The 16,446-nt window shown below is 23.8% G+C and overlaps 2 protein-coding genes across 2 annotated transcripts; one reads left to right on the plus strand and one right to left on the minus strand. All coding sequences in view use genetic code 6, as the record gives it.

The window, feature by feature from the left end:
- Positions 1–2,949: 2,949 nt before the first annotated feature.
- On the minus strand, positions 2,950–10,318 carry TTHERM_00378740 (WD domain, G-beta repeat protein; the record flags this gene model as incomplete). The annotated part of the gene is made up of 2 exons (XM_001015455.2): positions 2,950–4,545; positions 4,871–10,318. The coding sequence occupies 2 exons, from the start codon at positions 10,316–10,318 to the stop codon at positions 2,950–2,952; spliced, it is 7,044 nt and encodes a 2,347-aa protein (XP_001015455.2).
- A 1,207-nt stretch (positions 10,319–11,525) lies between these two features.
- On the plus strand, positions 11,526–15,720 carry TTHERM_00378750 (tubulin-tyrosine ligase family protein). The gene is made up of 10 exons (XM_001015456.2): positions 11,526–12,016; positions 12,080–12,671; positions 12,841–13,095; positions 13,153–13,490; positions 13,545–13,874; positions 13,937–14,077; positions 14,130–14,627; positions 14,691–14,924; positions 14,975–15,178; positions 15,239–15,720. Exons 1-10 carry the CDS (start codon positions 11,669–11,671, stop codon positions 15,494–15,496), a joined length of 3,198 nt encoding a protein of 1,065 aa, XP_001015456.2. The 5' UTR covers positions 11,526–11,668; the 3' UTR covers positions 15,497–15,720.
- The last annotated feature ends 726 nt before the right edge of the window (positions 15,721–16,446 follow it).

Consider the following 16,446-nt stretch of genomic DNA (forward strand, 5'->3'; position numbering starts at 1 on the left):
CAACATTCAAAAAAAGTAAACAGTAAGCAAAATTAAATTTGAGATAGTCGTCATAATAAAAATTAATTATTGTAAAAAATAATAGCACATCTTAATCAAATCATATATCCCCAATAACTGATAATATCTTATGTTTATGAGTAGTAATAATTTTCATCTAATCCACAAGCATAATATTGAATGCAAAATAATATCAATTATTTTAATTCATTGAAAAGCATTACAAAAGTGTTAAATTTTTTTTATCTATCTAATTTTCCCTCCTATTAAAGTGTAAATAGTTTGTATTAAGTTAATTTAAATTATTTTTACTTCAAAATATTTTAGTTTAGGTATTGATCAATAAATAAATCTATACAATAAGCATGTTTTTAATGAAAAAATCTAAATAGAAATTATATTTATAGCATTTTAGAAAAGCATTAATTTATTTTTACTTAAATTTTGTTAAAAATCAAATTCTTATTTATGTAAACAATCGATTAATAATAACTTTGAATTTACTGTGAAAAAGTAACATAACATGTCATATATACAGCCACTTAAATATTATAAAAGAAATTAAAAATAGAAATTTAATCCATTCAAGTTATTAACTTAGTTAATCTCTTTTAAACAAAAAATTATGTCATTAGTTTATTATTGTAAGGAAAATAGTATAATGCGATATAATTAGCAGGAAAGACAAATATTTACGGGTTTTTTATAATAATCCTCTATTCCCAATAAATAAAATAAAATAAAAACAAAATAGCGAATTACGCAATCAAAAAATTAATTAAATTGTATTGTTGTTTTGTTACTTAATAATGATTTTGAAGAAAAATAAAATATACGCATTTTGTTCATTATATATGCTTTAATTAGTAAACTTTTTTACACCTAGATCAAGTTTTATTTATATTTTTAACTATTCTAATCCCACTTAACATTTATTTATATGTTATTGATTTTTAATTTACTTTTTATTTGTTTATTGATATGTTAGAGAGAAAACATTCAATTATTAAATACTTTTCTATCAAATATTTTTGAATGTAATTGTCTTTATATTTTATTAGGATCTTGGTAGTAAAGTGTAAGTATTTTCTATGGCTATATTTAAAAAAGTAATTCAAAAAAAGAAATGCCAGATTAGATCAAATTTTAAGAAATCAAAATTTCTTACAAAATTTCTATAAATATTACCAAATAAATTCTTCTTAGCAAAATCGATAGCGATAACAAGTATTTTAAGCAAACTTTAAATATATGTTACATAAAATTTTTTAAAATTTTTATCGTTTTAACTAAATAAACCTTAATATATTAAATCTAAATAGAAATGCGTTAATCAAAAATAAACAAAGTAACTATCTTTATAATTCCCACAAATAAATTTACCAACAGTGCATTGGCTTCTAAAATTGAATTTTTAAGTAAGAAAAAATAGATAATATTAAAAACAATTTTTATATAAAAGCTTTTTCTCATATTGTTTATATAAAAATTTAAACAAATATTTAAAATATCAGTGGCATCGCGGTGAATAAGAAAATTATTTTCAAAGTAAGTTTTCACATTTTTTTTAACTATGTAAGATTTTATCTCATATCCACTAAAAACTTTTTTAATTAAAAGAATGTAAGTCTTAGATCAGCATTAAAACTAAATTTTAATAATTTGCAATAATATGATGATTGCTCTTGAAAAAATACTATTTTGCTTTTTTATAAAAGAAAAGGTATGATTAAATGTATTTAATAAAAACAGCTAATATTTCAATCTATGTAAATTTAATAGGTATTTTAATTGAATAGTATACCACCAATATAATTAAAATATTTTATAAAAAAATCTAAATACCTATCTAAAGTATCTTACTCGAACATTTAAACACTCAATAATTCATAAACACTATTATTATTTTTATAAAACAACTAATTAATTTTTATAGGTTTCCTGAACAGATTTGAAACGCACTTGGCTATTTTAATTTCTATGGACTTTCTATTCTAATTAATTTATAAATTGGTAAATTGACAAATTTATATTTTTATTTTCACTTTAATGAATATGCTCAAATTCCCAAATTATCAGATATATGATCTCAAATACGAAATAAATTAAATATAATTCGATTCTATTTTCATTAATTAATCTTTTTATGCAAAGTTTAATAGATTTAAAATGTATAATTTATTCTTCAAAGATTTGATAAATTTCGCCATTATTAATTGATAAATTTAAAGATATAAATATTAGTTACTATTTTAAGCTTAAAAGATAGCTTTTCAAAATCAAAGGATTAATAATTTTATTATTTTTCCTATCCAAAATCCTTTAAATAAAAGTGCAAACAGTTTTTAAAAGTGACCATCTAAAATATAATCAAATTTATTAAAAACTAACTCGCAATTACCATACAAAAAAAAGTAATATTTAAAATTTATGACTTACACATTTTATTAAATGTAATTGAATCTAAATTAAATTTTATTCTTTTTTAATGATATAAATTAAATGAGTCATCTTACCTATTTAAAGAGATGATGATTAAAAAATTAAATTATCATTTTTATGCTTGTAATATAAATTAAAAATATAATTAATATACATTTTCTCAATTAATTTACTATTTTTGGTCTTTAATAATATTTTTAATATTTCATTACTTTAAAAATAAAAGAAAAAAAAAGATTTTATTCAAACTTCATCTATTTTCATTACTTTTAATTACCATAATTTCTTTTTATTTAATATTCTAAGCTAATAAAAAAATTAAGAAATCACTAAAAAATATCAAAAATTTGTTTATTAGTTTGTTTTGTTTTGTTTGGCTATTAATTTAGGAGGATTTAAGCTTTATAAAAAGTGTAAGAATTAGGATATTTTTATCCCAAGCTCATTTAAAAATTAATATTTTTGTAAGGACAAATAAATCAAATATAAAATGAATGAATTGCATTTTCATAATAAATATATGCTATTATAATCTTATTATATTTAGATAATTTGTAGTTTATTTTAAGTTTTTAATGTAGTTTACATACTACTTATTTAATTTCCAATAATAAGTTACTCTCCATCATTAGAAAAAGCCAAAGAATATATTCCACTTTATATATTATTAATTAAACTTATAAGCTAGAATTAAGACGAGGCATTCCAAATACCACAAGTACCATCATAGCTTCCAGTTGCTAAATATTTACTTTATTTTGAAAAATTTAGTGCATAAACACCGGATTTGTGGAATTCAATGCTTTTTACTAACTTAAATTTGTCTCCGATTCGCCAAATTTTACATGTAGAATCTGAAGATCCTGAAGCAAAAAATTAATCATTATCTGAAAACGCAATGCAATAAACATGAGATGTGTGCCCATCTAATTGTTATAAGAGTTTAAATTCATTTTATGCGTTCCATATTTTACAAGAATTATCGTATGATCCAGTTGCAAAGTATTTGCCATATGATGAAAATGCGACAGAGCTAATAGGAAAATTTTAATTGAAAGAGTTTTGTATTGTTTATAATAATTAAAAATCATTTAATAAAGACCATATTTTAAAGCTACTATCCTTTGATCCTGTAATTAAATATTGCCCATCAGGTGAAAAAGAAACAGAACTAACGCTGCTAGAATGCCCAGTAAGTGTTTTATGCAAATAAAAAGAATTCTCAACTTACCACACTTTGCATGTCTTGTCTGATGAAGCTGTAGCCAAATACATGTCATCAAAAGAAAAAGCAGCTGCGAAAATATGCGAATTGCTATCAAATTATTCCCCTTTTTCAAATTATTTATTTAATTAACTCTCTGCATTTAGATCTAAAATTATTTGGTTTTTTTGTAAACTTGAAAGGAGCAAATCAACTTCTTCACTTGAACTATTTCTTTGACTAAAATTTTGACGATTATGACTTATTCGTGCTTCTTTAATTTTTCTATACTAATCTTAGCTGTCCCAAACTTCGCACAAATCCTCTGAAGTGCTTGTAACAAGGTACCTGCCATCTTTTGAAAAACAAATTGAATATATAGCTCTTCGATTACATTTGATTTGTTTAACATTTTAGATTCTTGAATATTTATTCAAAATTTTAAACTAATCTTTATCTGACATGACTGCTAAGTAATCAGCATCGATAGAAATAGAAACTTTATTTAAATATTCTGAAATGTGCTGTATTTTTTAAATATCTTTAAAGCCCTAATCTATCTTGATTAAAGAGCATTCATTTTAATCATCAAATTCATGAACTGCAGCAATATAGTTGCTATCCTGAGAAACAGTGAGAGATTTATACAAATTTAAATCATTTTCTTGAATAAAGAGTGTTTAATAATTGAATTTGCTCAATATTTCATTTCCATGCAGAGTACATATTATTAAATAGTTACCATCTGAAGAGTAAATTATAGAAACTATAGTGAACTTAAATTATTTTTTATAAATGAGCTTCAAATCTGATAGGTTATAAATATTTAACACATTATCTTTCTCAGTGCAGCAAGCTAAATGAGAACTATCGGCAGATATAGAAACTATAGAAATTATCTTCATATTTTTTAATTTATTTTATGTTAAAAAAAATTAATTTTGAGATTAAAATAAAAAAATTTTATTGGTAAAATTTAGTTTTAAGGAATCTAAAAACATTAAAAATGCTTGAGAAAATTATAAAATAGAAAAATTTTAAATATTTATTTTTTTTTCAAATTTGTTTTTAAAATTAAAATAAAGCAATAAATTTTATTGATGAAATCAATTACTAAAAGAAAGATTTATTCATTTAAAAAAAATAAACAAATCTTGATGAAAAATAAAAAATATTTGTAATAACTTAAATGAAAATTAAAAAAAATATTTAGTTTTTTTTTACCTTGTTGTTGTTATCCTTTAAAGTAGATTATAATTTAAAACCTTCTTATGTATTCCATATGTTGCACTTTTTATCTGTGGAAGAAGTGACTAGATATTTGCAATCTTGCGAAATACAAATTTAAATGATAGGTCCGAAATGATAAATCACATAATTTGTTAGTTTGAAATTGTTGTTTTGTATTTCAATCACCCTACAGGTTTTATCTTCTGAACTTGTAATTATATACTTTCCGTTAGAAGAAAAAATTACTTAATTTATCGACTTTGAGTAGACTTTTATTTTAAAAAGGGATTTGTAATTTTTTGTATTCCAGATTTTACAATATCCCTCTGATGTTCCAATCGCAAGGTACTTATTATCTGGTGAGAATTGAGAGGATACATAATCTCCTTAATTTATTTTATTTTTATTGATGGAAATATACATTTTTTCTATATCCCAGAGCTGAAAGGAAAAATCTTAATCACAAGCGACAAGGATATTCCTATGTGGATAAAATGTAAGATATGTTACACAGCTGTTAGAACAATCTATTGTTTCAAGCAAATCAAAATCTGTGCTCACACTCCAAAGCTTACATGTGAAATCTATTGAGCTAGTTGCAAAATACTATCCATCTCCTGAAAAGGCAATAGAACTTATTTGTTAATCGTGACAAGTTAATGTTTTTTTTTGTTACTTTTCTAATAGCCAAATTTGGCACTTTGTTTTTTCAAAAGATTGGGCAAAATACTTTGAATCTCCTGAAAAAGCTATCAATTTGTTAGTGTCTGTGTAGTTATTTTCTTTGATTATGATTTTACTTTTATCAAATAAATCAAAAACTGTTAAGGAATCTTCTAGGCAATAAGCTAAAAGAAGTCCGTTTTTAGCAATAGCAGCAGCTGAATTTATCAATGGGTGATTAATTAATATCTAAAAGTCATTTTAAACATCAAGTATATAGTATCTCAAATCTGACACTATGATCAAGTATTCTCTGTTTTTTTTCTTGTAAAAATCTAGGATACATTTGTTGTTTAGTTCTATAGGGATTTCACATTTATGCTTGAAAAAATTTTTAGCATTTCTTATGTAGCAAGTTTTGTCTGCAAAACAGACTGCGAAATATAATCCATCAGAAGAAAAAGCTATTTAAGTGGAAATCAATGTATTATTATTGAATTGGTCTTAAAGTTGATAATTTTAACTTGTGTTGAAAAATTTGCAGCTATCATCTAATGAGTAAAGAGCTATATTTTGCTCATCAGGAGATATAGCAAAAGCTTTTATTTCATTCAAAGGATTTTATTGTTTTTAGTTTAGTAATTCAAACGAAGAATCAAACAATGATAGCTAAAATTAGTTATAAGCTAAAAGATATTAGCTATCATTTGTGAATTACAAAGTTTAATTAATTGCTATAAAATTCATAACTTTTATAATAAATTCATTTTTTTCAAGAGCTTTACTAGTATTAATTTAACTAACTGTAAGAGATTGTGATTTTGTAGAGTTAATTGGCTAAATGAACTCTCTAATTTAACTACTATTAGATGAAGAAATCACAAGGTATTAATCATTGTTAGAAAAAGCAAGAGAAACGATATCACTTGCGCTTTAATTATCAATTTCAAACTATTCACTTAGAACAAATTAATTTTAAGATTGCTTTAGTACTTTTAGCTTATTTTGCTAAGCAACTAAAAGGTAAGTATCGTCAGAAGAAAATGCAGCTACTATTTTTTATTCTGCTTTGAAAAACAATGATGTCACGTTATTAAAATTGTCAGAGACCTTTCTAATTTCTAATTTATTTTCTGTATTCGCTAAAAGTAAATAGTTTCCTGTTGAAGAAAACATTGCCTTATTTCCTTTAACATTTTTAATGAAATTGAAACCAAATTCAAAAGACCCGTAATAGCATGAACTAGTTCCAGTTAAAACAAGAATTTGGTTGTATGTTGAAACACAAATATATTTAATTCCCTCTGAAAATTTTTTCTAATTTTCATTTCTGAACGTCCTTTTATTTACTTAAATTAAATTATTGTCAGAATGCAAAATTAAATTCCCACTACACATGCACAAATCATATAAAGGTTCCTAGCTTATGCTTTGAGATCTTACAATACTAAAATCGCCTTTCGATATTCTAAACTCATTTAAATATCCTGTTAGGGATAAAGCATAAATGGAATTTCCTTCTCCTATCACTACGCTTTTGTATGAAAAAGTATTTTTAGAATTATATTTTAATTAAAAACTATGGAAGTTTGCATTTTTTGTATTTGCATAAATAAAATTTAAGTTTGAGCCTTTAAGATAGGCTTCACTTAGGTTGCAGTAATCAAGATTAATGCTTTCATCTTTTTATTGAGGGATATACGCTCTTGAAAAAGAACACCTAGAGAGATTTAATCTAGGAAACTAGAAATTTGATAGAAAAAGTACAGAAATTAAATTTGATGCTCCAATATCTATTAAACTAATATCGTTGCTATTTTTGATGATAGATCGTTTTAAATATTAAATGTATCTATTATTATGCTAAAGAGAGTCTAAATAGTAAGTTTCTCTGAAAAACTAAGAATCAATGTCTTTCTGAATTAATTTATAAAATTTCTTAAGGATTTAGTACTCTGTCTAATTTTTTCCTGGGTTGATGATAGTCTTTTTATTAATGTTGAACTTTTCCAATTCACTCAAGGAAAGTTTGAATATCGATTCCTTATGAATATCAAAATCTGTCTTCATAGCTCTAGCAGCAAAGTATTCATAAATTGATTTATGTTTAAATTCAATCAAATCCAAATAAAATAATTTATCATTTTCATCTTCCTAACTCAAAAGATTGACATAATCTTAAACATTACTATCATTAACTCCGTTGTTTCTGATACTTTCTAATGATTAAAATCTTGTTATAATATTAGAGTTCTCATAAAGTAATATTTTTTATTTTAAATCCTCTTTCTGCTCATCATTTAATATTGATTAAACGTTCTCACTTAAGCTGAATATGTTCTTAATCTAAAAGAGTCTCACTTACAAGAAATTTTTTTTCTACAAATTTGAAAACATGTGAATAGCGATCGTTTAAAAATAAGTAAAATAGTTTGATACAATCATAGTAATTAATTCCTCTCTATTGTAAATTTTAGATTGAATTTTATAATCATCGATAAATGATATCGCTTCTCTTCTAAATTACTATGAAAAAAAATATTCTTGCACACTTATTTAGTCAGTGATTTACTCAATTATGTCTCTCTTTGAATTGTCCTAAATTTCTGCTATGAGTCTTGTAAATAAGTATAAGTTTATTGGTAAATAAAGTAGCTTCTCAATTTGCTTATTCTATAGGCACTCCTCCATTACTTTTATTTTCTCTAATTCTAGCTTCTTTTGCTATACCTCATCATATTCTTATTGAATACTTAATTTCCTAAAGAATTATTGATAATAAATTTCTATATCTTTCTTCTGAAATTCCAGCAACTTAACTAAAACGTATGAGGATTCAATTACATTGAAATTATCATCTTTAATGCTAAAACAAAGACTAGCATCATCTACTGAGAGCTTTTCTTACCTAGAAGAAACAATAACGAGGGTGTTTTACCATTCACTTATTTTTAATTATGAGTAAACATTAAAGTAATTTCCTGAATACTCATCAAAGCCATCTAATAAAATCAACTTATTCCAATCAGATTACTTGAGCTTCTCGATTTGTTCAATAGGGAAATCAAAAGATTCTAAATAACTCTCTATTGATGGATTTTAAGCATCTAATGAATTGCATTTTATAAAAATTGGCAAAATACTTAATCCATCTTCATCTTCTTCCTTTAGTCTTGCCTCTATCTACCTTAAAAGCATGGATTTTCCTGCACCACCTTCAGCTAAAATTCCTAAAATTCTGCAAGTTTTTTTAACTTAGCAAACAGTTTCATCTGTACTGCTTTAAAGACTATCAGATTTTAAAAAGAATTCAAAAATATCATCAATCGCGTTAGTAAGCTTTTGATCCTCCTTTTAAGATAGTTAGCCTTTGATAACAGTGATTTTCTAATTCACATAGAATTGTATAACTTCAAGTAAAACATCATCTTTTTATTCAATATTGCTTTCCTATCTTCTATGGACTTCATCCTCCCATTTTTCATAAAGGCATCTAATTATTTACTTTTCAATATCTGACTTATTTCTGATTTTTTCTTGAACAGATTCTAAGTGGTATTCTTACATGGAATGAATTCTCTAAATAGCATAATTAATAACGTCTTAACTTAGCTAGTCATCAATAATGACTTGCTTTGCGATATCAATTAGCTTCTAGTCTTTTTTAAAGAGTATTTTTACTCTATCGTCTTTTTCTGATAAGAGACTATGAATTAAGTGAATGGTGATTTGCTGCTACTCCTCTTGTTTAAATGGGATTTTTCCTAAAATGATTCTATACTTTATTAGAATAGAATTAGCCAAAAATCTAAAAGTTGTGTTTTTAACAGCAAAGCTATAATAACTCTGTTATTCTTTTTATTTATCTTTATTGTTTGATCTTTACAGTAAGATATCAACAAAGTTATGCATCAAATCAGCTACATTTTTGATACCTTCAAAATCAGACTTGCTACTCTTTTCGAAAAGTACTACATCAAACAAAAAGTTAATTTATGCTAAAATATAAAGCATGTATTAATCAGAAAGTTTTTTTTCTTTAAAAATAAGATATTGCTCTATAAAGAACTCAATTTCTTTTTCAGCTGGAAGTCGAAGAAATTCTCCTTTAAATTTATCAATTTTTGTTTTATATAAGTTGAATAGAAAGAGAAATTTCATATTTTTAATTTGAATTCCATCTACTTTTACAAATTGATTACTTTGATATTCTCTTATATCATTTAATTCTTTGCAAACCTTCAAAACAAATTCGACAATATCAGGAATAAGCTCTACAACAGCTCCTGTGTGTATTGCAACAACAGCTTTTAAAGAAAAAACAACAGCATCTATCATAAAATCAGCAAGTTTTTCATAACCTGTTAAACTAGCTGTATCTAATCCTACTCTATTTCTGTTTATGTCTAAATAAAACTCTGAAAGAAAAACCAAATCTAGGCAAGGTTGGGTCTTAACTTTAAGCTTTAAATATTATATAAAATACTCTATTTCCTTAATATGTTCTTTAATATCTTTTTAAATAAATTAGTCAGTGTTGACTAAACCTGTTAGCATATATTACTAATAGACCTAAAGAATATGAAATATCATAATCCTGTAGCCCTCTGAATTCTAGGCAATTAAAGGTTTGAAATTATATAAACACTTAGTGAACATCTGATGCATTTCAAATACTTAAGCGCTTAACTAAATATCTTTCTAAATCTTCTTATCATCTATGTATTTATCATACTTTTTTTGAAATTCTTAATGAATATTTTCTCCAAATCTATACATTCTAATAATTGAATCTTATGGTTAATTTGTTTGTGTAATGTGATTTTCTTTAGTTAATAGTTAGTTACTTTATGTAGTTTTAAAATTTTGAGTTTAAAATCTATCTAATTCTTTTAGCTTTTTCTCCTTTTTGCTAAATTTGCTATTTGTACAACCTCCTCCTCCATTTAGTTTAAATAAAGTATTATCTTAAAGCTAATATGATCTATGAATAACTTTAAATATTGTTTTTAAAATGCTATCGTCTATGGTGTTTTTTTACAACACATTAGTAAATTTTAATTTATCATTTTGTTTGATAAAAGTGCTAAAAAGTTAATCATTAGATTTTATTATAGAAATTTTATTTATTTTCAAATCAATACAAATAAATGTCTTTTCATTTAAGTTTATTCTAAATTTGTTTGGAGCAACTTTCTATAAGTTAATCTATAACTATAAATTATCCTTTTTAAAGAGCGTCTAATTTATATCAAAAGACAAAAGTATTTATTTTATTTTTTGCTAAAATCTTAAAGAAGGAATAGTCTATTGTTAAGATTTTTTAATTTTGCATTTGCTTAAATAGGTAATTTCCATTTTTTTAATTTTGGTATGTTAAATCAATTCTTTACCACTTTAATTTATCTTTTCTTTGTTTTTTAATTAAATGCTTAAAAATCCAGTAAGTTGGCAAATTGAAGTTTTTAAGTGTTTAAAATAAAATTTATAAGTTGTTATAAAGTTCCTACTGACCCAAAATATTTATATACCATATCTTGAATAAGTATATTTTGCTGAGTTAACATAATTATTAATTTTTTTTAATAAAATGAAACACATTGATTTATTTTTTCATCACTTTCTTATCTTAATATTAATAGAAATTAAAATTATTTTAACAATTTAATAAAATATTTATTTAAATAGAAATTAATTCTAATAAAAAAATAATTTAATTTACATTTTAAAATCAATTTAAAATTTATTTTTTTCACTTTAAAAAAATTTAAATTCATTTAAAATGTTAAGGATTTTTTGATTAAAGAGAATTTTAAATTTTTTGCTGAGTTTTTAGAAAATATTTTCATTAAAACTCATTTGAAAGATAAGCAAAATTTGAAAATATATTATTATTTAATTGTCAATTTAAGATTAATCAATATTTAAATTTTAATTACTGATTTCTATGTGATTTATTATGATGTATTTGTTAGCCTTTCTATATACGAATTGCTTGGTAAATTTTGCTTTTTTCAAAATTGCTTTGAAATTTTAAAGATTTGTTTAAATTTTTAGAAAATATATGTTTTAAATTGTGATTGTTTTTTTACACTTTGTATAGAAAATATAAGAAGTTTTGTAAAAAAAATGAGTTCTTTAGATGAAGGTTTAAAATAAATGAGCCAATAGGAATATAGAAACGAAGAATAAAATCAGGAAGGCAATTAGGAGGATTTAAACAATCAAAATGATCACAATTTAAATAATAATGAATTAGATAGCCTGTCTTCTCCTCCATCAGACAATTATAATGAAGAAGAATTTGAGTAAGAAGATGATATTAAACCTGACATAAAAATATATTAAAATGCATCACAAAATAACATATCGTAGACATAAAGGATAAGTTAAACTTAACTACCATAGCAGTAAGGAGGAGGGGGAAAAAGGAATTCGTCTCTTTTGCAAAAAGAACACTATCATCAAAAAAATTAAGTATTAATTTAATTGATTTGATCATTTTAACATAGAAAAGAACGATGCTCATCTTATAAATAGGAGATCATATAAAAACTGATGGAGAAAAAGAAAAAAGAATAAGAAGAAAAAGAAAAAAAAGAATTGAAATTAAAAAAAAGAGAAGATAAATTGCGTAAGCGCATGCTTGAAGAAGCAGCAAAGATTAGAGAGCAAAAGGAAGTAAATTTAGAATCATAAACTGAATAAAGCGATCACTCAAACGTCACAAAATCAAAAAAACTCAAATTCAAGAGTGTATAAGATATTTACTAACTTGTAGTCATATAAGGAAAATATCAAAGAGAGTAATTAACAGATAAGTAGCAGTAAGAACTCAACGAATTTGAAAGTAGGCTGAACGAAGAAAAAACAACGATAATTAAGATGCAATAAGTTTACAGATCACGTCAAATTACTTTTTTAGAGGAGTTAAAGAAAAAATAGGAGAAAAAAAAGCAAGAAGAGGAATAACAGAAACTAAAGCAGGAGAAAATACAAACCAAATTAAGGGAATAATATGAAAATGTGAATTCTAATCTCTATGCTGAAACTGAGTTATTCAAGTAAAAAAAGCAAGAAATTACCAAGGTCAGCACTTAGAAATAGCTTGTAAGAGCATCATCTGCAGAAGGTAAATGAATTATACATTTCAGCTAATTTTTATTTATTTATTTGTTATTTATTTTGAATAATATATAACAATAATTTATGTTTAAGAGAATAAATAAATAAATAATTATACTGTTACAACCTTATGTTTTGATAAATTACTAATCATTTGTATTTTCTATATTGAATAGGAGATAAAGAGAAAGATGATAAGAAGGATATCGCCAAAAAAATATAGTAGAAGAATCAAGAGTATATTGAAAAGTTGAAAGAAAAAAAGAGATAAGAGATTGCTAAAGAGGAAGAGGAAAAGAAGAAAAAGGAGCAACTCAAAGAAAAAATGAAAGATTTTGTCCTTGTCAATATCAAAAAAGACATTGAAAATGGAGTTTTTTTTGTTGATGTTCCAGAAAAAAAACCTAAAAAAGAGAAGAAAAAGAATGAATGTATTTTTTTACTTTAACTATTCTAATAATATTAAAATTTTGGAAAATAAATTATAGCTAAAGAAGATAACATTTAAATTACTTCTCCTAAGTTAAATTCTACCAAGTCTTTATCTTCATAAATTACAAGAAAAACAAACGATGCTAAAAAAGTAGAAAAACTCCCAAAAATTAAAGATTCAAATAAGGAGAATCATTCCAAAGAAAGAAATGAAGATAATGAAGAAGGGGATGATGGAGAATATGAATGTGACGAAGGTGATGAAGGTGCAAGCGATGGAGAAGATGAAGATGATGGAAATGGTAGTGCCATTAAAAGAAAGCTTAGAAAATATCCCTTTATCACTGATTTAGAGTTATGGAAAAAAAAACAAAGATTGCCTGCTGACATTAAAGTAAATTTACTTTTTCATTTATCTCTCTTAAAATTTAATTTTCAATAAAAATAGGTGTTCATTGTTACTGGAGGCTATCACGACATATCAAAAGCTTTGAAAAAAAGAGGTTGGATTGCAAACCCTGATACAAAAAGTCCTTGCTACAATTTCAGATGGAGCTTACAAACTAAGGACATAGATTATGAAAATTTAAAGGATTTCTAAATAGTTAATCACTTTTAAAAGAGTGCATGTATCACAACCAAAGTTGGGTTATGCAAAAGTCTAAGAAATCTAGTTTGGCATGAAAATGTAGATATCGATACATTCTATCCTAGATGTTTTGATTTAAACGATACTGAAGATTTCGAAAATTTTGTCGAAGAGTTTAAATCCTCTAAGGTAAATAAATAAATAAATAAAAAAAATTATTTTTTCTTAATAATTTAAACAAACTATAACAGGCTGAGAGCATCCTAAAGAGATACATGAGAATGTACTTTGAAAAAGATCCAGATATTGAAAAAATAAAAAAGTAGGCTGTAATTGCATTTAATGTTTGTGAAAGAAAAATGAAAGAATTAGATGAAATTATAGATGATCCAGTAATAAATAGTTATATTTTTTTATAAGTGTTTGTTATAATTTTTTTTAAAGAACTCAATATAGCTGATAACTAAAAAAGAGTGGAATATACTCTCAGCTGATGAACTTACTGAAGAAAAGCTCGCTTAAAAGAAATATGAGTAATGGCTAGAAAGGATTGAAGGTAAAAATAAATAAAAACCTAAAAAGAAAAAGAAGAAATCAAAGAAGGATAAACAATAAGGAGATACAGAGAAGAAAGAAGAGGAAGAAGGAGAGGCTGAAGATGAAGAAGAGGATGAAGAAGATGAGGAAGAAGAAGAAAAGCAAATGGATGAATTCACTTTGAAGGTTCATCAAATCCTTAAAAGGTATAAAGTAAAGTATCCTTAAGATTGCTTGACAGGTGAAGATAATGTCTGGATTATAAAACCTGCTGGACTTTCAAGAGGCAGAGGAATTACGTGCTACAATAATTTAGTTGAAATTCTTGATCATGTTAAGTCTAAGGAGTCATAATGGGTAATTCAGAAATATATAGAAAATCCCTTGATCATAAAAAAAAGAAAGGTAAATAAATAAATTGATTTTTAGAAATTAATAAAAAAATTATTTCTTAATAATATTTTTTAGTTTGATATTAGAGTTTGGATTCTTGTCACTGATTGGAATCCATTGACTATTTGGCACTATACAGACTGTTATGTGAGATTCAGTGTTGATGATTATGATACTGAAAACCTCCAAAATAAATTTACTCACTTAACAAATAACATGGTTTCTAAGCTTAAGTAAAGGGATGAAAAAGACGATATAACAGAGTTAGGAAGCATGTATTTCAAAGAGAATTTTATCAACTATTTAAAAGTATTAATTTTATTTATTTATTTTAGACTTTACTTTAATCTACTTTTAAGGAAAAAGAAGGATATGATGTATTTACAGATAAGATTGAGCCTTAGATTGTGAGGGCAATTATTATGTCTTTGAAGAGTGTTTAGGACAATATAGAAAATCGTAAAAATAGTATTGAAATGTATGGGTATGATTTCATGGTTGATGATTTGTACAATACTTGGCTCATTGAAATTAACTCTTCTCCCTCTATGGAATACTCAACAGTAATAAATAAATATTTAGTTGATTCATAAATTTGAATAATTATTTTTTAATTATTTTAGCCAGTGACTGAAAGGTTAGTCAAAGCTGTTTCTGAAGATATAGTAAAGGTGGTTATAGATTATGGAATGGAAAAGAGTAAAAAAGCAAGGAAAAATATAGAAACAGGGGCTTTTAAGAGAATATATAAAGGCAAATATGTTGAAGAAAAAACAAATGTAGTCGGTCTAAATTTAATATGTGAAGGTGTAGCATTAAAAAAAGGAAAAAAGAATTCAAACGTTGCAAAAGTTAATAATCTAAAACCTAATTTCTCATGAAAATAATCAGTTAATAAACTGATCATTAACTTATGAAGAATGAGAATATAAGGCATTCATTCTTTGAAATTAAAGTACTGAACCCAATGCAAAAATAAAAATAAATTTAATTAATTAAAAAGTATAATTTAAAAATATATATCCTAATAATTTTATTAATATATTATTGTGTTTGTTAAGTTTCTCCTTTCAGATTTTTTGATAACAATCAAGATCATCTAATTAATAATTATTTTAAAAGTAAAAAGTGTAAAATTCTATTTAATTTTCTCTATAAAATTTTTATATTTCAAAAATAAACTAATTTATTTTTCAAGATTAAAATATATAGCAAGTATTTGATATTAAAGTATCTAATCCTGGTAAAAATAAATAAAATAAATTTTACTAATTAAAATGTATAATTTAAAATATTAATTTTATTAATATATTCTTGTGTTTGTTAAGTTTCTCATTTCAGATTTGTTCATAACAATCATGATCATCTTATTATGATTTTAAATAGCAAAAAGTGTAAAATTCTATTTAATTTTATCTTTTAAATTTTTTTTTTTCAAAAATAAACTAATTTTTGAATATGAAAAAATAAAGCAAGTATTTGATATTATGTATCTAATCCTAGTGAAAATAAAATAGATTTAATTAATTAAAATGTACAATTTAAAAAATATATTTTATTAATATATTATTGTGTTTGTTAAGTTTCTCATTTCAGATTTTCTGATAACAATTAAGATCATCTTATTATTATTTTAAAAAACAAAAATTATTAAATTCTATTTAATTTTATCTGTTAAATTTATTTTTTTTTAGATTGATTTACTGATTTACTAATAAAAATTTTTAATTTAAGAGAAACTTTTATTTTTAATAATTATTTTATATTTGCAAAACAAAATTTTATTAATTCGTGAAATATATTTTTAAAATTTTTAAATTATGAAATACAA

The sequence above is a fragment of the Tetrahymena thermophila genome, assembly GCF_000189635.1.
Source record: "Tetrahymena thermophila SB210 genomic scaffold scf_8254652, whole genome shotgun sequence".
NCBI lineage: Eukaryota > Ciliophora > Oligohymenophorea > Hymenostomatida > Tetrahymenidae > Tetrahymena > Tetrahymena thermophila.